At 37.7% G+C, this 22953-nt stretch overlaps 8 protein-coding genes, 1 long non-coding RNA gene and 1 other non-coding gene across 14 annotated transcripts in view; 6 read left to right on the top strand and 4 right to left on the bottom strand.

Moving 5' to 3' along the window:
- LOC104759083 (probable RNA helicase SDE3) overlaps positions 1-301 on the top strand; it is a 2089-nt gene extending 1788 nt beyond the window's left edge. The window contains exon 5 of the mRNA XM_010482052.1: positions 32-301. Coding sequence (XP_010480354.1) covers positions 32-301 — 270 coding nt within the window. The remainder of the gene's footprint in view (positions 1-31) is intronic.
- Positions 386-932, bottom strand: LOC104754692. Its single transcript, XR_762154.1, has 3 exons — positions 914-932; positions 798-836; positions 386-690 (listed from the first exon to the last, which is right to left on the bottom strand). It is a non-coding gene; the product is annotated as an uncharacterized LOC104754692 (long non-coding RNA).
- Positions 935-1947, bottom strand: LOC104759082 (non-specific lipid-transfer protein-like protein At2g13820; the record flags this gene model as incomplete). The annotated part of the gene is made up of 5 exons (XM_010482051.1): positions 1510-1947; positions 1373-1399; positions 1208-1267; positions 1092-1130; positions 935-984 (listed from the first exon to the last, which is right to left on the bottom strand). Coding segments are annotated over exons 1-5 (510 nt in total), but the record flags the coding sequence as incomplete, so codon positions are not given.
- Positions 2958-4661, top strand: LOC104754691. Its single transcript, XM_010476937.2, has 3 exons — positions 2958-3716; positions 3793-3942; positions 4153-4661. Exons 1-3 carry the CDS (start codon positions 3021-3023, stop codon positions 4444-4446), a joined length of 1140 nt encoding a protein of 379 aa, XP_010475239.1. The 5' UTR covers positions 2958-3020; the 3' UTR covers positions 4447-4661.
- LOC104754690 lies at positions 6888-8669 on the top strand (the record flags this gene model as incomplete). The annotated part of the gene is given in 6 exon segments (XM_010476936.2): positions 6888-6980; positions 7259-7364; positions 7472-7525; positions 7614-7734; positions 7885-8143; positions 8263-8669. Coding segments are annotated over 6 exon segments (807 nt in total). The 3' UTR covers positions 8473-8669.
- LOC104754689 (protein OBERON 1-like) lies at positions 10360-12797 on the bottom strand. 4 transcript variants are annotated; one of them, XM_010476934.1, is made up of 6 exons: positions 12618-12797; positions 12409-12439; positions 11861-12234; positions 11143-11708; positions 11006-11069; positions 10360-10918 (listed from the first exon to the last, which is right to left on the bottom strand). In XM_010476934.1, exons 3-6 carry the CDS (start codon positions 12213-12215, stop codon positions 10488-10490), a joined length of 1416 nt encoding a protein of 471 aa, XP_010475236.1. In that variant the 5' UTR covers positions 12216-12234; positions 12409-12439; positions 12618-12797; the 3' UTR covers positions 10360-10487. The 4 variants fall into 4 exon arrangements, with proteins under 4 accessions (XP_010475236.1, XP_010475234.1, XP_010475237.1 ...); XM_010476932.1 differs by lacking the exon at positions 12409-12439; XM_010476935.1 differs by lacking the exon at positions 12409-12439 and having other exon boundaries at positions 11861-12226.
- Positions 15273-16187, top strand: LOC104754688 (transcription repressor OFP12-like). Its single transcript, XM_010476931.2, has one exon. The coding sequence runs from the start codon at positions 15339-15341 to the stop codon at positions 16029-16031; it is 693 nt and encodes a 230-aa protein (XP_010475233.1). The 5' UTR covers positions 15273-15338; the 3' UTR covers positions 16032-16187.
- Positions 19506-19579, top strand: TRNAN-GUU. The gene has a single exon. It is a non-coding gene; the product is annotated as a tRNA-Asn (tRNA).
- On the top strand, positions 19668-20712 carry LOC104754687 (photosystem II D1 precursor processing protein PSB27-H2, chloroplastic). The gene is made up of 3 exons (XM_010476930.2): positions 19668-19847; positions 19992-20389; positions 20474-20712. The coding sequence occupies exons 1-3, from the start codon at positions 19766-19768 to the stop codon at positions 20609-20611; spliced, it is 618 nt and encodes a 205-aa protein (XP_010475232.1). The 5' UTR covers positions 19668-19765; the 3' UTR covers positions 20612-20712.
- Positions 20707-22953, bottom strand: part of LOC104754685 (increased DNA methylation 1-like) — a 6962-nt gene continuing 4715 nt past the window's right edge. For both annotated transcript variants that reach the window (XM_010476928.2, XM_010476929.2), the window contains exons 6-8: positions 22495-22581; positions 22038-22137; positions 20707-21935 (exon numbers count right to left, since the gene is read on the bottom strand). In XM_010476928.2, coding sequence (XP_010475230.1) covers positions 21123-21935; positions 22038-22137; positions 22495-22581 — 1000 coding nt within the window. In that variant the 3' untranslated portion in view covers positions 20707-21122. The remainder of the gene's footprint in view (positions 21936-22037; positions 22138-22494; positions 22582-22953) is intronic.

Raw genomic sequence — 22953 nt, 5'->3', positions numbered from 1 at the left:
ATGGTCTGATGGGTGGAACAATGGCACAAAGGGGCTCAATCAAGAAGGAAGCAGCAATGCTCCTCAATACCCTCAAGAAACTGAGTGGAATGATAGTGGCGAGGTCAAGAATGGTGGCACAAAGGAAAACGGTGAATGGTCTGGGGGGAACAACAACGGTGGAACAAAAGAAAAAGAAGAATGTTATGATGGTTGGAAAAATGGCGGCTGTGGTGAAGAGATCAAGAATGATGGTGAGTTTGAAACCAGAGGGGATTTTGTAGCCAAGGGAGAAGATGAGTGGTCTGATGGGTGGAAGTAAATTAGAAAGAAAAAAAAGGTTATTAAGGGGAAAAAATGCTATTTTGGCTCATCTTAAAATGCATCACATTTGATTTGGTGTGGATAAAAAATTATGAAAACTGTTTTATTAATTGGACTATTAAATACAGGTACACCAAATACAACAAAAACTTCAATACATTATATTATTTTAACCAGAATCAGGTAAAATAGAATAGGAAAGGAAATAATAACATCATCCTAATAAGGAATTGCTATCTAATTAGAAGAATTTGATAATCTCAAAGACGAAAGCAAATAGAAGAACCGAAAGCTTGAGAGAGTGCAAAGAGGAAGGCAACGAGGCTGACGGGGGTGGAGTGAACCGGTTCGGGTTTCCTCTGTCGTCGGATCCGGGAATTTCCTCGTCTACTTGTCAAAAAAAAAACACGGAAATATTAGTAACAAATTATGTGAAAATTGCTTTAGTAAATACACTTTTAAATATACTATTAAGAGTTGTTTGATTGGTTTACCATTAGGATTTAGGGAAGTTGTCGGAGAAGTGGTCGGACCTAAAAAAGTAGAAATTAAACATTAAAAAAAGTAATTGAGCTGGTACTAAACACTTAAAATTATTCGTCCACTTTACCTTCAGAATCAGGAGCTTCNGAGTGAACCGGTTCGGGTTTCCTCTGTCGTCGGATCCGGGAATTTCCTCGTCTACTTGTCAAAAAAAAAACACGGAAATATTAGTAACAAATTATGTGAAAATTGCTTTAGTAAATACACTTTTAAATATACTATTAAGAGTTGTTTGATTGGTTTACCATTAGGATTTAGGGAAGTTGTCGGAGAAGTGGTCGGACCTAAAAAAGTAGAAATTAAACATTAAAAAAAGTAATTGAGCTGGTACTAAACACTTAAAATTATTCGTCCACTTTACCTTCAGAATCAGGAGCTTCCGAATCTACAGGAGAAGTGGTCGGACTGAAAGACGCAGGCCCTGTGAATTATGAACGATTAGCTTTGTTAATAACATATTAAAGTGCACAATTGTAAAGAGCTAGTAAATAAACTTAATATAATTGTCCAAAAAACAAATGTATACCTGGAGCAGGGAGAGGAGCTGCTGTAGCTGCAAAGGTTCACAAATAATTTTACTCAGACATGAAACACACAAAATTCAAATTTAAGCTTTTAAAAAATAATACCAAAAAAAAAATGTTGGACATGCATATACTCTACCTTTGCATTGAACGGGGACACCAGGCATGCCACATGCACGAGGAAGAGAGATGGCTAGAGTTCTGTTAATAGGAAGATTGATTGGAACACTAGCGGTTACAATCAGACACAAACAATCCATACCGGTTCCGGTTAACGATTTAAGAGCACCACAACAATCTGAGGTCGGAGAACTACCGCCTCCCGTTAGAAAACTCATGCACCCTGTAGCACTAGAGAGCATGGTTGGTGAACATGGAGTATTGATTTGAGCAAGAACCGATGATATTGGAGAATTTGAAAGTAGAGAGAAGATCAAGGCTGCAGTGAGTAGGAAAACATTGGTGTTTTTCATTTTTTTGTTTACGAAGTTTAGAGAGTTTTGGTAAACTAATAAAATACTGTTTTGTTTTGTTTTGGTCTTTTGGGTTTTGTAGAGAAATGAAATGGTTATGAATCTATGGTGTTATGACATTTTTGTGTTGTGTGATATATAAGCCTTAGCGGAGAGGTGATTCCATTCCAGTGGTTGGTTTTGACTTTTGATGCTCAACTACCTTAACTAACTTTTACCGAAGCAAGCTAGTTTCGGAGTTTGCTTCCTTTATTTATATATATGGTTTTAATTGAGTTTTAGGTTTGCTTCTCTAAACACACAATCATTCGCAACTTTTAGTATTACTAATTTGTTGAACGAATTAAACAAAATACCTCTCTAATGGGATGTAGCTATAGATGACGCCACGTTCAAGTAGGTGTTTTCCAAAGACATTTTCATATCGTTTAAAAAGTTGCTATACAAAGAGTCATAAAGTTAGGCTACTTACTTTAAGGATGAGACCGCAAGAAAACAAAAAAACAAATATACATATAGGATGATGAAGCGAAAAGAAAAACTACTTGGCCTTGGGTTTAGTTTTAATGAGGTAAACATTTATTTTTATGTCAATCGAACACGATGGAACTATGGTCATTCAGAGTTTATTACGATTCATTGGGTTGGACTTGGCTCTGAACCAATAATGATATATCAATTTATATCCAGATATATAGTATTAAGTTGTCGTTTCCATGGGATAAATTGATAATTGCAAATTTAGAAGGAAACTTGTGAAGTGTTTATTGAACAAAGTCAGTAAGAAAATCATGAATAACGTTTGACGTTTCCTTAACACAAACGTCCATATATACTCCATAGACGACGAGACAAAATTTTAGTAAAATGATAGTAAAATCTATATGTAGATTAGGTAATGTACGTTTTTGATTAACAACATTAAATGTGTGTATGTATTGAACAAAACTATCCAAACTAGAGAATCCGGCCCATGGATAAAAGAGACGTGATAATAAGGGGTATAATAGTCATTTAAATAAAAACGAAACTGCCCGAGATCAGAGGACCGTTGGGAACTTGGGACATTTAAATTTTCAAAAATTAAAAAAAATTAAAAATTAATAGAGAGAGATCGAAAATTTGAAATCTTAAAAAGCCAATCCAACGAGAATCTCAGACCTCAGTTTCACCATCAATGGCATCAACAACAACAACGACGATGACTGCTACTACTACGAGTACTGTGTCTTGTGATGATTCGGAGAGAAGAGACAGTAACTGTTACTTCCCAGATTGTCGTAAAGACGCGAATTGCAGCTGCGAGATTTGTCTCGATAGTCTCAACGCTACCCTCGATCTCATGCCTCTCAGTGTTCAGAAAAGCTCCCTCACTAAGCTTTCTTTTGCCTCCACTTTCAAACCACCCACCGTTGAATCTACTCCCACCTCGTTTGATCCTAGTGTTGTTGTCTCCACACCCGCTTCCGTTTCTCGCCCAATCTTAAAGGTGATGATGATCTCTTCCCCAAAGAAGAAGAAGAAGAAGCAGATCAAGAATTCGATTGTTTACGAGGATAAAGAAGAACAGATGAAGAAATCTATAGTTTCCGAGAATAAAGAAGAACCGAGGAAGAAGGAGAGAAAAAGTCTACTGCTTTGTGTTGTTCTTCTGAAAGTGGTCTTCTTGATTGGGTTGGCTCTGTTTTTGGAATTAGGGTTTCGTTGGGTGCGTGAAGAAGGGTTTTTGAAACCCAAATTCACAGAGGAGATTGTGAGGAACGCTGGTGAGAGATCTCAGGGTGTGAAGCTGAGACTCTTGGAAGACGAATTAGTAATAATGGGCAAGATTTCGAGTTGCAGAGGTTCTGATTCTAAGTGGCAGATCAATCAGGTAGTTTATTTGCATTCTTCCTAAAGTTTTCTAATTTTGATTTGTGACTGACTGATTTGGAAATTGCGTTTGTTAGAATGGTCCAATGTTGATTTCAAAGTGTGTTCTGTACAAATCCGCCATTGAAGAGGTTAGTATTTGGGGATGGCCTTTGCAGACAGCTGGATTGTTTCATACTGGCTTCTTTTCAAGTTCCATCACTGTATTATCAGGCCGAGTAACTGAGGTAACCGTTTGCTCTATATCTGTTTGTTCTTCCACTGCCTTACTGTTTGAATTCAGATTCAAATGTCAATGCTTTTTGTTTGTGTGATATCTGTTTGTTTTGTTATGGAACTTCACATAGGCACAAATGTATTTTTGCAAAAGATTGGCTTATACAGATAACTTCTGAATTTGATTGATTCTTATGTTTGTTGTTATGTTCTCATTGAAGTGGACAGATGGGCAATTCAGTTACACGACACACGAGACCAATGCTTCGTGGGGGAAAGACAAATGGAGCACATCGGTTCTGCAACTAGATCCAAACACATGGGTTCTTGAGTACAGCCTAAGCTCGGTGATGGATGGTTCGAGTTTGCTGTCACTAACAATGGATGTCCTTAAACACATGATGTTCCAAGCAGCAAAGAATGTAAATCGGGAGGTTTTCTGGATGTTTTCAGCCTCAGGGAGGAGTTTGTATAGGGAAGCGGAAACAAAGGCTAGCACAATGACACCAACCTAAAATGAGGAAATAAAAAGTTTTCCCTTTTTTTTTTGGTTGCTTTTTTCAGTTCAAGCATTGCTTTTAGGTATAGTAGTTATGATGATGTATGAACACAAAGTATCTTGATACTGTTACTGTGTAGTTTTTTGTAGAATGGTAGGTAATCGAATGTTACTAGTTGTTTCATCATGTCATTTTGTATTGAGAAATCAATCTCATCACTTGATTCGGAATCACTAGCAATCATTTTGTGTTCACAGCAACTCACCACCCCGTTCCATTAACGATCACTACACACAACAAAAACTTGAAGGAAAAGCCGATTTATACAAACGATCGTTTGAACAAGATCGTTAGAATTCTAGCTAGTTCGATTAAGGTTTCCTCTGAATTTTTAGTGAATTGATTTTGTTCGAATTTTAGTATTAAAGTTTGAGAATTTGAATTGAATTGTTAAAAAAATTTGGGCAAAGAAATTTAGTATTAAAATTTAGATAAATACATCGCTGATCATGTAAAACATATTTAGGACTATGTACAAAACAAAGAAAGGATATAAGTTAAGACATTGACAAAATTAGTTGGCTTAGGATGCTTGCCCTGGATTTATGTTCTGGACTAGAGAGATGCTTGATGAAATTGTCGAAGCATGGGCCAGTAATACCCCGGCAGACAGCACAAACCCAGGAGGCAGGTTCAACCGTATGATCTTGAGAGAGAGAGAACACACACGTGACAGAAGAGAGTTTTCCGAGATGGACTTTGCATCATCAGTGGAGGCGTCAAAAGGAAACATTGTGTTATATCCATCTTCTTTGAGGTAGCTCAGCATGTCATATACTTTAGATACAGGGCGGGATATGACCATTATATTAGCTGGAGGAGGGTTATCAATATAACAACCAAAGACAAGTCGAAGCAAGGATCTGAAACCGTGTGAGCCGCCGTTATGAAGAGAGATTCCACTGGAAAAGAGCGCTTTAAGGATGTCACGAGGGACCTTTGAAAGTACGCCAACGGCAGTGATGTTGATAGGACCAGAGTAGCCTAGCTTCCTCAAATTCCGTTTGATACAGGGACGCACCTCACGAGGATCATAGCCATCGGGAACCGGAAACCTCTTAATGTCCCAATAGACCGATACTGCAGCCATAGCTGACTCCTTCGTAGGCGGAGGCGGAAGCATCATTCAAAAAAACCGTAAAGAGAGATTACTAGAGAGGGATAAGCTAAGCAGAGTTGGTTGGATCTCGATATCGACTAGAGTACTACTAGCTATAGGGTTTTGAAATCCAACGCCGCATATATATAGAGTTAGACATTACGCTTTCTTTCTATTTTCTAAAGCATGGCAACATGCAAATTTCCAAAATTATTGTATATCGATATTTCCAAAATTATTGTATATCGAGATTTCCAAAATTATTGTATATCGATATATCTTTAGAAAATTTTCCAATTTAGAATATTTCTATTTTCTAAAGCATGACAACATGCATAAAATTTCCAAAATTATTGTATACATGATTATGTTATTCCGATTACCTTTTTTTATTATTTTTCTTCCGATTAGCAATTTATTTATGTTAACATACACCTTTTTACATCTCTAGGTTTATTGGTTTATGTATTTCAATTAATTTGAAAACTCGACTCAAAATCATGTACGTATTATTATATCACTGGTTTTTAAAAAAAATGAGATTTATTGGCTACTCTTTCTTTCTAAAGCATCCAACATACATAATTTTCGAAAATTATTTTATATCCATATTTATCATTAGATTAAGGATGTACCAGACTAGTTACTTCAATCGGTCCATTACTTAATTTTGTGTATGGTGAAAAAAAAAAAGAAACTAAATAGATAATGTACATATGAATTTTATTTTATTTCTGTCAAAGAATGAGTGAGCAGATTTAAGAGTGTATTGTTCTTATCCACTATCCAAATTTTTAATTTCCATGATTAACTTTATACAAGTCCAACTTTTTATCATAACTATATAGAAATGTTGAATTCAGTGAACCTTAAGATATACTATGATTTTATAAAAAAAAAATTGTTTCAAAACCATTTGTATATTTAGAAAAAAAAACACAATTTCTTACATGACAGGTAAGACCCATTGAACCCTAAAAGAAGTATCGACTACAATTACAGGAAAAACAATTGAAAATCATATAGAACTTTGGTTTGGACTTGGTTTAGACTTGTTTCATTATCCATTCAGATTTTGATAAATAAACTGTGGTTATTGTCGGTATATAAAAGTCAAACAATTTAATAAACGGAACCGAACCGGACCGAAAATGTCAGATTCGAACCGGTTCTTCCATGATCGATGGATGGAGTGACACGACGCGGACATGNAGAGAGAGAGAGAGAGAGAGAGAGAGAGAGAGAGAGAGAGAGAGAGAGAGAGAGAGAGAGAGAGAAAGAGAGAGAAGAAAGAAAGAAGTAAAAAAAATTGTGAATCTTATCAAGAAGAAAGATGGCTATGGCCGCTTTGAATCAGCTCTACTATAACCTCGCGACAAAACCCGAGCCGGTAGGTTTACTCTTTTACATTTTCAATTAAAAACCCTAGAACAAAAAGTTCAATCTCTCATATTTTTTTGCAATCAAGTTTTTATCAAATCTTAAATTATTGATACAGATTTTTCAATTCAGTAAAGATTGTATCTTTGTGTTCGATTAAGGTTTCCTCTGAATTTATAGTGAATTGGTTTTGTTTTCGAATTTTAGTATTAAAGTTTGAGAATTTGAATTGAATTGTTCAAAAATTTGGGCAAAAAAAATGTTATTATTAACTCTCTGTTGTTTCAGGAGAAGATCACTCCCGAAGAGCAAACTGTTATTCTCTCTTGCCATCTCAAAGCTTTGTGGACTGCTGGTTTTGCCTCTGGTGTTGGTGGAGGTTTAACTTGGCAAGGTTCCTCCTCCTTTTACTCTCTTTTGTATCATATGTAACATAACTCTGTTGTAATTAATACATAGCTTTTTGATTCCTCTTTCTGGTCTGATGTTGTTTCTATGTAGTGACAAAAAAGTTGAAAGCGCCAAAAGGATTTGAGAGGCTTGCTCTTACAGCTGGTAAAACTAACTATTTGCTGCAAATCTTTGGAACTAGTAAAAAATGGTTTCTCTTAGTCTTCTCACATTGTTCAACTCCTCCACGCAGGAGTGGCTGCTGCAGCTTTGGTTGTTGCTTGGGATAGAGCAAGTAAGAAAACTGCAGTTACTTACCTTGATCGTATCCTTAGCCAAGATGCAACACGGATGCAGAAAGAGCTCGTCAATGTGTAAGCTCCCGCTTTTCGAGACTTATTGTGTTAAATTGACTTGTGTGACCTTTTTACAGTGTTTGGATGATTATATTATGCAATGTATCTGTAGTCTGATTCTACTAAGTTCTGACTCTTGATTTGGTGGACATTTTTTCCAAACTGCAGCTTATTCAGGTCCAATGAAGGTGAAGCTTGGAGGTGGCAACTTATGTCCAAACATTTCTACCCTGAAGCTGTTTACGGTGATGAAGGAGACAAACCTCAAATGCGTTGGCGTAGAAGAACCACTTTCACAGAAATTGCCTCTTCTTATGATGATGACAATAAAACCAAATCTCAGAAAAGCCACAATGGCTTACCAAATCGAGGCATCTCCAATGGATCTGATGCTTCAAAGACTAAACCAATGCTCCAAACTAGTCGGGTGAGTAGTATCTAAACTTAGTTATTATCTACTAAGCCTCTGCAAATGCTTTATGCATCATTTTAGACAAAGGACTGGTACTTGTTTCCAATATTACATTACTGAAATCTTGTTTTCAGGATGGCGAGATGGTGGAAGAGAATGCGCTTGACATTGTATTTGGTGGTTCAGAGCCAACAGAGAGCAGCATTCCTGCTGCGCCAGTTATTAGTTCGAAGGGTGCAGGAGGCAAAACGCAAACTCGCAAACAGAAAAGAGCTCAACGAAGACAGAGACTTAAAAACCGTGAAGCTTCCACCACAAATACTCCTCAGTACGAACTTGCATAGTAAGACAAGACAAGAAACAGTTATGTCTCTTCTGCTTGATGTTTATCACAATGTATTATTTGTTCTATTTAAGATCACTTTCAGCTAATCCATGGATCCAAGTTTTTAATTCCAAATTGTCATTTTGTGAAGGATGATGATGATTCTGTAAAAGAATAATTTGATTATTGAAGTAATAAAAAAATATTTTCATTGTACCGAACTATACAAAATTGTAGGCCCATTAAGCGAAGCCCATTCTTAACCCTAAAACGTATATATATTCTTTGAATCAGAGGGGTTTCGAAACCCTGGCCATAGTCGACGATATCGAGTTGCTTATCTCTCAGGTAATTTGCTTTTAGGGTTTAAGGTATATTGAATGATGATGGAGCTTCAGCCTCCTCCAAACACGGAGATAGCTAAGTCCCCAGTAATCGTCTTTTGGGACATAAAGAGGTTTCCGGTTCCTGATGGATATGATGCTCGTCGGGTTGGTTCGTGTATCAAACGGAATTTGAGGAACTTAGGCTATTCTGGACCTATCACCATCACTGCGGCTGGCGTACTATCAAAGATCCCTCGTGGCATCCTAGGAGAGGTCTTTTCCAGTGGAATCTCTATTTGCCACGGCCCCTACGGTTAGTTTCTTCTACTTCTTCTCATTCTTGATGATGGATTAGAGAGAGAGAGAGAGAGAGAAAGAGTCTTTTAGTTTGGAACCTGAGATTACTGAATGAAACAGCTCACGAGACCATGGTTGATACTGCCTTCTTCTCTTATCCGAAGTATCCACCTCCAGCTTCTATGATGGTTATATCCCGTCCAGTACCAAAGGTCGCTTATCTTCTCCAGCTTATAGTTGCTGCCGGATACCACACTATCCGTCCGTTCCCATTTGATTCTCCCGCCTCCACTGATGCTGCCAAGTCCCTCTGGGAAAACTCTTTTCTGGCAGTGGCAGGTGTGTCTCTCTCTCTCTCTCTCTCTCTCTCTGTCTTCTTTTTGAATTGCTGAAGTAGCTACTATTTTTGATCTTTCGTCCGCAGATTCACAGCCACTTGAGGAGGATAAGTCTGCCGAATGGGTTTGCTATATGTGCGATAGATTAAGTGGCACATGCTTTGATGAGTTCATGACGCATCTCTCTAGTCAAGAACATGCAGACAGGGTAATTTAAGAGCCATCCTTCTCTTTTACCCCCTCCCATTAGTTTTCCCGAAATTTTGACTCATTGCTGTTTTCAAGCAGATTCCGCTCTTTATCCCCAAATACACGGAGAATAAGGAATACGAGAAGGAGTTTGCCGATGTGGAGGATGCCGATGATGAGGAGGATACCGATGAGGAGGATGCCATTATTAAGTTTTCCGATGATGATTTTTCCTATGATGAGGGGGATGCCGATGCTTTTGAGGAGGAGGAATACGAGGAGGAGGAGGAGGAGGAGGAGGATGCCGATGAGGAGGCTTACAAAGCCAGAGTTGACCCTCCCCCTTGACTCTTTTGTGGATAATGCTACTACCATACCATGGTGAGTGAACAAGCAATCAAAAGGCCCTTTTTTTTATATCTACCTGAACACGTTGAGATTTCTAATCTTTCGAATTCTGGGGTTTTCTTATGAATACGAAAAGTGAAGATGAAGCTTGGAGAGTTACATGGCCCTCCTTGGTGTTGTTTCTTCTTTTAAGGCCTTTCGTATGGTGTGGATGCTTTGCTCTATAGTAGCGTCAATTGTTATGTGAACTTGTTATATCTTTAGCGCCATTGGATTAGCTAAATAACCTTAAAGTATACATCATGATAAACATAATTGTTTAATCCCAAATTGTCATTTTGAATGATTCTGTAAGAATATATATATATCGTTATTGAAGATAATAATATCTTTTCATTGAACCCTCTATTCGCTGTAACTCGCAGAATGATTATGAATAAATTGGTTCGAAAAATTCAAAACTTTGCAGACAAACGTCGTCATTACCGAATGTACAATTGTGAGTGAATGAATATAAATGTCCTTTTATTTAAATCCTAGTCCTCGATGCTCAAATGAAAGTACTCTTCAAGAACTCCTCTAGGCGTCCTACCAAATCCCTTGGCCACTTCTTCCATTTCTCTTAGCTTTGTCACTTCTTTTCTAACCTGATCCAATCTCTTCAACACAATCGTCATCAAGCTATTCACATCTCCACCTGATACTCGCCTCGACAGCTCTGTCTTCTCCTTCTCAAGAAGCCTATACAGATCAGCGAGACATTCTTTCTGAGCATGAAGTTTGCCTTCTGCAATTTGGTACTCAGATTCCTGAGCCTTTCTCAGCGCGATTAGAACCTCATTAATTTCTTCCTCGAGTTTGTGCATCTCGGCATCATGATTGAATGGTATCGGCCCAATTGGAGTCACGTCCTGTAAACTTTGCAATGTATTATTATTGTCTTTGCCTTCTCCACTGACAGGGATATCTACAACCAGAATAACCATAATATGTTATAAATGAATATTAAAGCAACTACAACACATGATCAGAAAGTGTGATTAGGGAATTGTACCTGTCCATATAGCTGATCTATCGACATCATTCCGGAGATCTTCCAAGCTCGTGCCACATTTAAGCTGCAATAATTATGCTTTAGTTACAGGAACATCTAGTAGTAAATAATATTACATTTTACAGAGTATAATGTACCTTGATGACTGTTGATTCGATACAGTTTAATAATTCCTTAGCATTATCTCTTTGTGAGCCTCGCAGGATACTAGCACCGAGATTCAGGATCTCCTCCACGTCGCCTTGATATTCTACAGTCTGACACATAACTATGAACTTGTTGACATGTGGAACCAAGTCCTTTTTGGCGTCACATCGCCTGCAGTAGTATTCAGCATCCAACCCGATGCTGCCCCCAACGGTTCCAGCCATGTAAGCTCGAAGAGCACACTCCACATGAGCAACATGTCCACATATATGACCCTCGGAAACCAAAGCTTCGCATTTGATATAGCTATAACCTCCATGCTCCAAACTAATAAATTTGCAGCAAAGGATGCAACAGCAATCAGAGCAGAATTTAGGTTCACCGCAGCAAATATCACAAGGCATAGTGGGTAAAGTTTCGTCTTCACTCTGTGGCATCACGCTCGCACATTTTTTATTACCAGCCTTACAAACCTTAACATCACATACAATATCAAGCATTGGATCTTCATCTGAGCTATACACTGGCAATGAAACCTGCTTCTGAGGCATAATGCCTACCAAACAGAGAAAAAAAGCTACTTTTTCAGACTTCAGAATGATAAAACGTAATTGATACAGTTAAAAACTAACAGAAACATGCATAAGGCATAACTCAGGAAGCAAAAGGATAAACATAGGAATCGCTATAGAGTTGATTGAAACTGACCATCTTTGCAGGGTATATTCCAGCTAAAAGAAGCAAAGAACTTTGGAACATCAGCTTCAGGGAAGGTCTGACGAATGTAACGTTCGAGTGAGAGCCTGCTCCTAAAAACCTTGTTTCTCGGCGATGTTTCAGTATTTAAACCGGGAAGATGCTTAGGAGGAAACAAGTATCTATCCTTGAAGTGGCCTTTACCACTTACTCTCGGTCCAACCTTCCAATGCCAAGTATCTCCAGGGTTAGGCCAATTCTCAGGAGCATACGGTAAACCTTCACCAGAACCCAACGGCTCTACTGGTTTCAGAACAAGACGAGGCGAGCCACCTCTGTTACTTTGATCAATGTCCATGGATTCCATGATAATAAGACCTACAAAACTAAATCACAACAACCAAATTGGAAGAGCATCAAAACACAAAGAAGAGTGTCACACCCGATACAAAGAGAGTGTTAAAACGAAACATATATGGCATTTCAATGCAACCAATTAAACCATTGATATAGCTCAGTTCCCATGCCAAACAAGATAACCTACAGAGTTGTTGCTATACCTTAAGATCAGTGTTACGATACTCACAAATTCTTATCAGGCCAAACAAAGACAAGATTGTCAAGAGAAGATCCAAATCCAAACGCATGCATAAAAAGGCGAGTTTCGAAAGCAAGAAATTGCAAAATCAGTCACGCGGAATCCATTATCAAAACCCGAGGAGGAGGAACTGATGAAACACAAAAAAAAATAGGAGAGAGAAGAACGTACAAATTTCCAGAGACTTCGACACCGATTAGTTTGAGAGGATCACGACGACGACGATTAATTCAATATCTTGCTCATCGAGTTTTGCTATACGACAATGGTGGAATGAAGCTAACGGCCGTCACACTCCAAGGAGCGGTCTCGGGAAGGAAGGACAAAGATTAAAGAACTCAACCTCGGAGGATGCGAAGGAGAATTTAAGGGTTTGAGCCAAATAACCAGAGATACCCAAATTTCACAATCCAATCCTTGGGCCTTAGTGGGCCTGATTATAAAAGGCCTAGGTGGGTCTTTATTTTTCATTCTCATGGGATTATAGTTAACGTTAAAGGCCTAATTTTTGCATCTCTCTTTAGTTTTGTTCGAAGTATTAATTTAGTCACGGTCTTCATCTAAAAAACGTAAAAATAACTTTGACTAGAAGAATTAACCTGATCAGTTAATTTAGTCGGACCCTAACGAGATTGGTTCACAGGGATGGGGAGGGTCCATCACAATTCACAAAGTTGTTATATTGCAATCAGGGAGTATTTACTATTTAGAGAGAGTTTGAAAACGATAGTGATGAATGTGACTGTGTCTTTATGACAAAGATCTACAATGGAGTTTTATGTGAGTCTGATGTTCACACTCGACAACTTTCACAAGTTCGAGAACATCATGTGATTTGAATCTTGATATCATTGTTTCCCATTAATGGAGCTTTTGTCGACAAGTTTTAACATGTCCCTACAATAGTAACAACACTGTGTGAGTGTGACAGAGATTGAAAGAGAGATATAGATAGATACCCCAAGAAAACAACCACCCATTTGAGATTCCTTCTTGTGATAATTCCAATTTAACTATATGATGATTTCAAAATAATACAAAAATAGAAATTGATCTCAATGTACCTTCCAAAGATAATGACAACTTGTGGGGCTAAAAGTTTCTGTACAATCATCTCTGACATCTTCATACCATCTTTTTATTTATACACACACACCAAACAATGATTAGGGCATAAATGCCTTTCGTATTACAAGCATTTATTACTTACCATATTATGCTCATCCGTTTCATCTACTATAAATAGATCAATATTTGTATAAATCATTAATTCATGGGCAATGTTGTATGATAGGTCACTTATCAGTCACCACATTTGGCAGGTTCTCGTCGACAGAGACTGATCAAATCTAAGTATTATTATTGTTGATGAAAGAAAGGCTGCATTCATATATAGATTTCTCACGCGGATGTAATTTCAATATTATAGTAATAATAAATGTTGACGACAACAAAATTGCCAAAAAAAAACAAAGAAAGAAACTCTCTCGAATCTTCCTTACGAGAAATTGATTTTGTGACAAATCAATAATCATCACGGATATATATGGAGAAAAATATAATGTGAAATTACGTTTTAAATTTATATAATAAGAAAACGTTGGGTAGCGATGGCCAAAGAAAACATTGGGTAGATTTTGTAACCTTAAATATATTTAATGCAATTAAAAGAGTCTATTCGGACCACTCGATCGATCATAAATTTTGGTCTAGCTAGCTAGTGTTCTGTTTAGACATAAACTTACCGAATAATTCTTTTTGAAGAACGAGTTCATCCCGAAACTAATCGGTCATTATGATAATTCGGTGAATTAATTGGTTGCTAAGAAAACATAATTAGCGGTCCAAAAGATAGATATGGAAAAGGGGAAAAGAACAAAGATTAGTTAAGATGAGAAATGAGAAGAAGTGAGTCAGTATCTTTGCACAAACATCGATCTCTCAGAGAGATTCTCTCTTGTCTTTGGTCATGAGATGTCTACTTTAGGTTAGTCCAAACATTGCCTCCTCGTGATCCTTGCTGTATATATTTGCAAGGACAATAATTCGTCTTCCATGGTAATTTTGATATAGGGTTTATATAATCTCTTGACTTCTTAAATAAAATAAATTTATTTTGCTAAAAATAAAGGTTTTGCTCTCACCCCAGATTGCCATTACATTCATATAAAAAGGTGAAAAGTATAAAGATAAATAGAAAACAGTACACTGTTTTGGATTCTACTACTGATTATTATTATATAGATCATGGAAAACATATAAATATCTTATAAACTTATTTCCTTTTACAAATTTAAGCCACAAGACAAAAACTTTACGCGTAGGCGCTTTTTCATGTTTTTACGTACCACCGAGCTTCGCTTGTTGAGTTGTTTACGTATACTATAAGACAAAAAGGGTATAATTCTCAATTTTGTTTTAATTAATGAAAATTTAAATGTTCAATTCTAGTATCTATTAATCAGAAGAAAAAAAAAATCTTTACTTTTAATACCGACATAATTTGGAATTTTAATCATTTAGTATGCTAGAATTTAGTACTAAGTGGCAACCGGCAAAGTGCTAACAACCCTCAAACGAACAAACAAAAAAACGTTAAGTTAAGATTACTGTTAATAATAATATACGTTGTATTTGATCCAAACAAAATAAGTAAGAATAATAAAGAGTGAAAATCAAAGATTTACAGCAAAGCACGATGCATGATGTAAATATATAATAAACATTATATACATACATGGTGTGATGGTGGTACATAATATAAGCATATGTACATATAAATAAGTACATGGATGATACAATATTACTATCAAACAAATAAAGACACCTAGCTAATCCACTTGCTCAATACATATTCTCTCACTCTCTTTCTCTCTACACACAAAAGAAGCAATGCCAAGAGTCATGTGGAAAAACTTCCATCTTTGCTTCCCATCAAATCTCACCAAGCCTTCTTCAACTCCATCGTCCGAAGCCACCTCCGACGAGCCCAACCGTCCACCCCTTCTTCTCATCAACAACTTCAACCTCCTCTATGATGACTTCTCCGTTGCCGGACGCCGCCTATCTAAGCCTCTCATCGACGACGTTGTACCCTCTTCAACGTTCACGGCCTCCACCCCCACCGCGGCTAACTCTTCTTCCTCCTCCGCCTCATACGATGACTCTGACAACTACGGTTTTGCCCCTGAAGACGGCTCTCCCCCTCCTGATTTAACCGCCGTTTTAGCCTCACGTCGCTTCTTCTTCTCTTCCCCTGGTCGCTCCAACTCAATCACTGACTCGCCGGATCTCCGCTGCCGCGATAACTACGACACTGCCACTAGTACCAATAGGCTTCTCACCGGAGGAACGGCCGTGAAAGAATACGTGCAATCCCCTGACCCTTACAACGACTTCAGGAGATCAATGCAGGAGATGCTCGACGCCGTCACAAACGCCGGAGATCTTCGCCGTTACGAGTTCTTGCACGAGCTGTTGCTCAGTTACCTCTCTTTGAATGCCGCCGATACACACAAGTTCATTATCAGAGCTTTCGCCGACATTCTCGTCTCTCTCTTATCAGACGGTCACCGGATAAGCTGACGTGTGTAACTCTCTCTTCATGTAATATAAAAAAACAACTCATTTGTTAGTTATTCTATTTTTATAACGCGTTAGGACAAATCAAACAATTAAAAGTAAAATGTAATTATTGTGTAATGATACGAGAAAATCGAGAGAGGCGTGGGTTTTTGTCTCGATCGCATGCTGTTAATTAGATTGCTTTTAATCTCTTTTTGTTGTATTACCGTTCTAAATAGATGAAACTTGTTCATTCTGTGACTGCGAAATTATAGTGTCAATTAGCTTCTTTTTTTTTAATGATTTTTTAATACTTTTCCTGAAATTTCATCTATTTTAATTATTAAGCGACGAAATCTCAGTTTTCATTATAAACTTCAACGTGTAAAATTTATTTTCGCTGATTATACCAACAAATGATTAAATTGCCTAATTTGGTACGTATGATGTATGATTGTATTAATTAAAAGTTTGTCTTTTGGAGAAACTAAACTACCAAGAAATTGAAAAACGGTAACGTTCGGTTTAGTGCCGCGACAAATAATGAAAGCTAAGTCGGTACTGACAAAATTGGTACTATTTCTTCTTCTTCTTATTTTTTTCGTAACGTATCAAAATTATGTTTGACATAAATTGTAAGATTGACTTTTTCTGCTTTTCTTGCTGTTCTCACGTTACATCCACATCAAAAAACAAAATATAGAATCTAAAACTTGTATATGATATTTTTTACATCGAAGTACTGTAATATATATGAAAAAAAAAAACTATTCGGATATTTTAGTCCCGGCCGATACGAATACCATCATAATTTCTTTTGTACGTTGGGTTTCAATTTTTCATGCTAATATCATGGCCAAATTAAAGACGCAATTTCTTTTGTACGATGGGTTTCATACCATCATCATGATATAGTTATCCAAACGCATAAAGTGCGCATCGTGAATCATGATATATATTACCAATTTTAGGGAGGGGTGATTGGGTGAATATATTAATCATAGGTATTCAATTTCAGCAAATATTGAGATCTGTTGGTAGGTGATTCTTTCCATGAGATTTTTTTTTTACACATAACACAAGGTGAGACAAAAACAAAATAGGAGAATCCTAAAGAGACGGATGTTGGCTGAAGCTTTTAAATATAGGTCCATGCATGCTCAACCAATATTATAACAAAACTAGCTAGTAGTAAATTGTTCATTACGAGAATTCAATTGATCAAACCAAATTATTTAAAGAGAATAAGTCTATAAAATATTTATATTTACTTTCTAATAGCTTATATAAATCTTTCCAAAAACATAGAAAAATCTACCCAAAGACTCTCAATAGAGAGTTTTAAAGATTCGTCGACGGTAGACTCGAGATTTTTCTCTCCCAAACACGATAATCGAGGAACCTCAACAGCAACCCTCTTCCTCCGACGCCGGTAAAGGAAAACTTTGCCGGCGTCCGGACTCAACCCGATTCTCTAACCCTTGTTTTCGCTCTCGTAGTTTAGCTTTCTTTTTCGTCTTGTTGAAGTTTTTTTTCCCCTTTTATCCCTCTCTATCCCTCCCCACCGACATGCATACAACAGCCGATCTACAATCCAAAGAGGACAGATGCTGGTCGGAGCTCTACAGCTCTCTACCGCTTCAAAACTCTTTCCCGGAGATGCTTTATGGAACCCCAAACTTTGTCAGATCTGGTTTTCTGATCCACCAAGGGGAACTACTAAACCAGGTAATGGTGATGGCAGGAGCAGATCCCCGACCATCATATGCGCCTTGCCTGGTGGAGATGTCGACGGTGTACGACGGTTTCCTCTTCTTGGTATCGAATTCCTGTACCAGAGACTTCAAGCTCCCAGGGTTCCTCTTTTACGCCGCAAGTCTTGTTTCAAACCCCCAATCACATCCCCTCCCTTCACCGGAGATGCTCGAGCCTTTGAATCAGACATCCGCTCAACCCGGCCGCCGTGTGACCCCTAATCTGATCCCGTCTGTGAAACTAGGTTTTTCGCTGCTGGGCCTTTCTGTTCTCGGCCCATTAAGGTTATTGAGCCTGCTATCAAAAGCTGTCTTAACCGAACGTCCCCTGCTTTTAACCAGGTTTGAGCGGAACTCAAATCTCTTCTACTCTAGTCAATATATGTGTAGATTTATGGAACCATTTGTTCGAAGACTGCATTTGGAAAGTAAATCACCATTATTGCTAGCTTGGTTAGGGATTGTTGTAGAAAACCTGTTTGTAGATTGACAGACTGATTCTGCTCTTGAGGCTAGCAACTTGAATGAACTCGGCATTATGATCCAGACCTTTTGGCGCTGTGATTACCGATGTATCTTCAAGCACTTGCCTTCTCCATTTAGTATGCTCATCGAGACCTTTAAACTGCCTTTTATCAACTTAATGAAGTATCCTTCTAGAAACCTGAAGACCAATGGCATTATGACCCCATCTCCATGGAGTGGGTGTTACCATTACAGTCCTCAGAGGTTTACACCGAAGCATATCAGCTTCAGAACCATTACCACCACCCGGCCTACAACCCATCGAATCCTTGCCAAGGCGATGCTTCTGCTTCTGCCCCTCTCCTTGGAGAGCTTTGTGGCCCTGATTCACCTCTCAACGTTACAAAGTCGTTTGACTGTGACTACCTTGTCAGCTATCGGATTCTTCGATGTTGATCAATCTTGCAACCAGAATCTCACATGTCTCAGCTTGCTTCTTAGCGACTGCCTCATAGCTCTCTTGGATTATTGCTTGATGCTTTTTATCTTCTTGTTTATGACTTTGGGAAAAGTCTACCTTTGTAATCTTTTTAACCTTTTAAACTCTGGAATTTCAATTTCCTCCCTTTGCATGGTTTCTATTTGAATGAATGGAAGCTTATCTGTGTTTCAAAANAAAAAAAAAAAAAAAAAAAAAAAAAAAAAAAAGACTCTCAATAGAGACTTTTTGCTGGACCGAATACCTACAATTGTTGTTTCATCATAAACATGTTCTACAAGAAATCAATTATTCCACAGTCGATGAACGTACGTGGTTATTTTTGGTTTTCGATTTGGATTAGTTTCATCGAAAACATCTCACAGAATCAAATATATATGGTTGTTAATTAATAGGAGAAAGTTCTTGAAACTTTACAACATTTTCCGTTGGTTCGTTAGATTTGTCTCAAAACATATATATGTACTCTGTATATGTATATGTAATATTTGGAAGACTTTAAGAAGCACTAATTGTAAAACATCATACATATTTCAAGTAAGCAAAACATTATTACATAATATTTTAAGTAAGCATACAATTGTGGGCACAGGAGTGTAATTAGTGCCTGCTTTTCTGCCGCTTGTCTCTCTACTCAATAAGTCCAGAAATAAAGTTGAGTCACGTTTTACTTTTATATATAGGCTGCTGTATGTTAAGGCGATTCGTCTAATTTCCATTATATAATTCAGTGATGTCGGTTGAAAAGTATATTAAGACACATACGATTAACAAATAGCTGGAATAGCTCAGTTGGTTAGAGCGTGTGGCTGTTAACCACAAGGTCGGAGGTTCAACCCCTCCTTCTAGCGCGTTATCAATATTTTTTTAATTTTATTTTTTTAATCATCTTTAACTTAAAGGGCAATTACGTCATTTTACCTAAAACAACAGGAACCATCCATCTTTCATCTCTCTCCTGAAAAACAGAACTTTGGAACTGGAAGCACTTCTGTCGCCGCCGATAAAATAAACGGAAAAAGCCTTTGTCGTTTGTTATGGGTTTCCTTGTAGCCGCTATGAACTTTTCCCCTACCTTGATGCATCAACAACTCAAATCGAACCAGCATCAATGTCAAAGTAACATCTTCTTCTCTTTTTTTTTTAAAGAAATCTCTGTTTCTATGATCTTTAGTTTCGAACTGATGAGGCAAACAGGTCTTTTAATCGAATCAAAATTGATTTCAAGATTTCTAAGAGTCTACAAGTTTTGTTTTTTAACAGATGAAAAGCTTCAGGGGAGATGTCATAGCCAATCATCATCTTTGTTTGATCGTCGTGGTTTCTTGAACTGTGTTGGTGTTACTTCGCTCGTAGCCACTCTTGAGTTTTCTGGATTACAAGCTCAGGCGGCCGCAGAGGATAAAGTAGAAGGAGAAGGAGAAGGAGGAGTTGTTAGTGCTTTCAAGACTTTGTTTGATCCTAACGAGAAAACAAAGTCTGGCAAAGAGTTACCAAAAGCTTACTTGAAATCTGCAAGAGAGGTTGTGAAGACGATGAGAGAGTCATTGAAAGAGAACCCTAAAGACAATGCTAAGTTCAGAAGAAGCGCTGATGCAGCTAAAGAATCCATTCGCGATTATTTGAGCAATTGGAGAGGACAAATCACTGTTTCTGGAGAAGTATGTTTTGTCTCTTTTCTTCATCTTTTTGATTGAGACTTGATGAATTGTAGTAACTGATTGATCCAATTTGATGTGTTTCAGGAATCATACGCGGAGCTGGAGAATGTAATCCGAGCTTTGGCTAAGTTTTACTCAAAGGCAGGTCCTTCTGCACCACTTCCTGATGAGGTTAAGACTGAGATTTTGGATGATCTTGATAAGGCTGAAGAGTTTTTGTAACAGTCTCATCCTTTTTGATAGTTTTGCTTGTTTGTTATTGACACTTGAAAGCAAAAGAAGAAGAAGATCTGTGAGATATAAAGAGCTCTGATATCTTAAAAACTAGAATGACCCAAATTTTTTATACATAATTGGAACGTTAATAGAATACAATGTTGTGAATAATAAAATAAATACAAGTAACGACAACAACCACAGCACTCTTTCCACACTAATCCAAGCTAAAAATATGAGAGACCACTCAAGCCTTTAAGATATTGTGATTCCACCGTTTAACACAAGCTTATCCTTAATTCTATAGCATCACTTGCCGAGCTCAAAGGGAAAGGATATATCTTCATCACAGACCTCCTATGAAACTGAGTCCTGATGGATGTAGTACGATGGACCGTCAAAGTTATGACCATCAATATGTCCGAACAAATCCAGGGAGATATTATACCTCCTCCAGGAGAACAGCTCAGATTCATCTTCAGTAAACAATTTTTCTCAGCCAAAGGTCCCTCTCTTCTCACAAAAGAAACCCATCCGCAAATGCATTGTCCTTCGATTCAGCCAACTCGGCACAAGGTCCAACTATGTTATTGTCTTTACATGAAGGAACTCCATCTAAATTCGATGGGTTTTGTTCACTTTTGGCTTCTTGAGTGATTGAGCTCAAATCTGATGATACTCTACCAGAAATAGATGAAGAGAGCTTGCTTTCAACCTGAAATTTGGTTGATTCTTGTTGGATTTCCTGAGAATGTAAACCAGCATCAGCTTGGACATTCACATCCGTAAGGCGGTCTTCACATGATGATCCTGTATCTTCACCTATATGACCGGATACGGGCTTAGTGCCAGACTTTAGTATGATCTCACCAGGAGAAGAGCTAACGCCACATTCTTCACCAGGCAAGCTTTTCCTCAACTCATCCTCTGGCTTGGGAATTGTGTCCATGGCTGTTTCAACTGATATGGGAATGTTTGCTTCATCTGAAGCAAGAATATTCTTGTAGCAGTTTGAAGCATCAGCGATCAATTCATCACCCTCAACGGAGGATGGACCAATTTCAACACATGAGGCAAATTCTGATTTCTTTTCTGTCTCTATCTCTGATTTTCTGGTATCACCTGTAGCTGCAGCGACTGTAACGTTTTCTTCATGGAGCAGCGGTTTCTGTAACATGTCTATTCCAGGGAATACCAATGCGTTCAGGTACCTCATCTCTTTTCTAACTGAGTCATCAAAAGGACTGAATCCAAAGTTACCAGTCCATGCAGGCAAGAAGTCTGGAATGGCAGGAATAACCATTTTCTCAACCTTGAGAGAACGCATAGCCTTTAAAACAAGACAAACAAAAGTTAAAAATTTGAAAAAGCACCTTTAAGCATCTGGTCCCCACCAACAATGATATGTTGATATATAGTTCAACGAGCTTACCAATTCAATTGCATCAAAAAGGCGACGACACATTCCTTGACGCCTATATATATGCCTGGTTCCAATAAATGGCATCTCCGCTAATTGCATACCATGAAACCTAACATGGAAAAAAAAAAACACTCAAGTACTTAAAATGTATGAACATGTGCAATCACTTGCATCTAAATGGTTTTCTAAATCACAGCTAGTTAAAAGGCTTCCTCTTCCTATCAGCAACCAATTTGAAAAGGCAGAAGACAGGCAATTAGAGAACCAGAGAACTCAGAGTAATAGCAAAGAGGGTGATAAATAAAAATTCAATACAAATAAACAACTTTCAGTTGTTCAAGGACTAAGGGGGGAAGGAAAGTGCAAGAGTTACAAAAGTATCCCACTGGTTTCCAATGAGTTTCTGACAAAGCTAGATAAGAAGCCACTCTTATTGAAATATGTTGACTAAGATGATGGACGGTACCTGAGAGATGCCGCTGATATAATTTCGTCTCCTCTCTCTAGGATAGCGGTGAAGAAGCCAGTATAATTTATACGGTTGAAATTGGATCTGCATACAGAAGGCAGTCAACATATAGAACCACGGATAGGCAGTAAAGAGCAACCCAATTTATAGGCGGTTAAAGTTCCATGCAAGTGCATCTAATAAAAAAGTTGCAAACAAACGTAAAATAAAGACCAAACTAATAGTAACAATAACGTATCAAACTTGATAATACACAAACACCAGCTTTACTTCAGTACATCTACAATGACACATTGACAAGTTTACATTGATTACAGCTGACATGTTGTTCTCTGACTCTCAACTCATACTAGATACCAAATTCAATTCACTTTCAGGATAATCAGTTATCCTCTTCCATGCTAGTATAAACTCCATATCAAATGGAGTTGAAGAGATTATACTATTTTTAGCATG

This window comes from Camelina sativa, chromosome 17 (assembly GCF_000633955.1).
Source record: "Camelina sativa cultivar DH55 chromosome 17, Cs, whole genome shotgun sequence".
In the NCBI taxonomy this organism is placed as follows: domain Eukaryota; kingdom Viridiplantae; phylum Streptophyta; class Magnoliopsida; order Brassicales; family Brassicaceae; genus Camelina; species Camelina sativa.
Note: the sequence above shows the minus strand (reverse complement) of the source record. Positions and strands in the feature narration are given on the sequence as shown.

What these genes read in the sequence shown, in the direction of transcription:
- LOC104754689 (XM_010476934.1), bottom strand. Translation starts at nt 12,215, where the DNA reads ATGGAATCCATGGACATTGATCAAAGTAACAGAGGTGGCTCGCCTCGT. An exon ending in GAATATACCCTGCAAAGATG is followed by an intron (nt 11,709 to 11,860) that starts GTCAGTTTCAAT and finishes TCTGTTTGGTAG; the next exon opens with GCATTATGCCTCAGAAGCAG. An exon ending in TCGAATCAACAGTCATCAAG is followed by an intron (nt 11,070 to 11,142) that starts GTACATTATACT and finishes TAATTATTGCAG; the next exon opens with CTTAAATGTGGCACGAGCTT.
- LOC104754691 (XM_010476937.2), top strand. Translation starts at nt 3,021, where the DNA reads ATGGCATCAACAACAACAACGACGATGACTGCTACTACTACGAGTACT. An exon ending in CTAAGTGGCAGATCAATCAG is followed by an intron (nt 3,717 to 3,792) that starts GTAGTTTATTTG and finishes TGCGTTTGTTAG; the next exon opens with AATGGTCCAATGTTGATTTC. An exon ending in TATCAGGCCGAGTAACTGAG is followed by an intron (nt 3,943 to 4,152) that starts GTAACCGTTTGC and finishes TTCTCATTGAAG; the next exon opens with TGGACAGATGGGCAATTCAG.
- LOC104754688 (XM_010476931.2), top strand. Translation starts at nt 15,339, where the DNA reads ATGCCAAGAGTCATGTGGAAAAACTTCCATCTTTGCTTCCCATCAAAT.
- LOC104754687 (XM_010476930.2), top strand. Translation starts at nt 19,766, where the DNA reads ATGGGTTTCCTTGTAGCCGCTATGAACTTTTCCCCTACCTTGATGCAT. An exon ending in GAACCAGCATCAATGTCAAA is followed by an intron (nt 19,848 to 19,991) that starts GTAACATCTTCT and finishes GTTTTTTAACAG; the next exon opens with ATGAAAAGCTTCAGGGGAGA. An exon ending in AAATCACTGTTTCTGGAGAA is followed by an intron (nt 20,390 to 20,473) that starts GTATGTTTTGTC and finishes GATGTGTTTCAG; the next exon opens with GAATCATACGCGGAGCTGGA.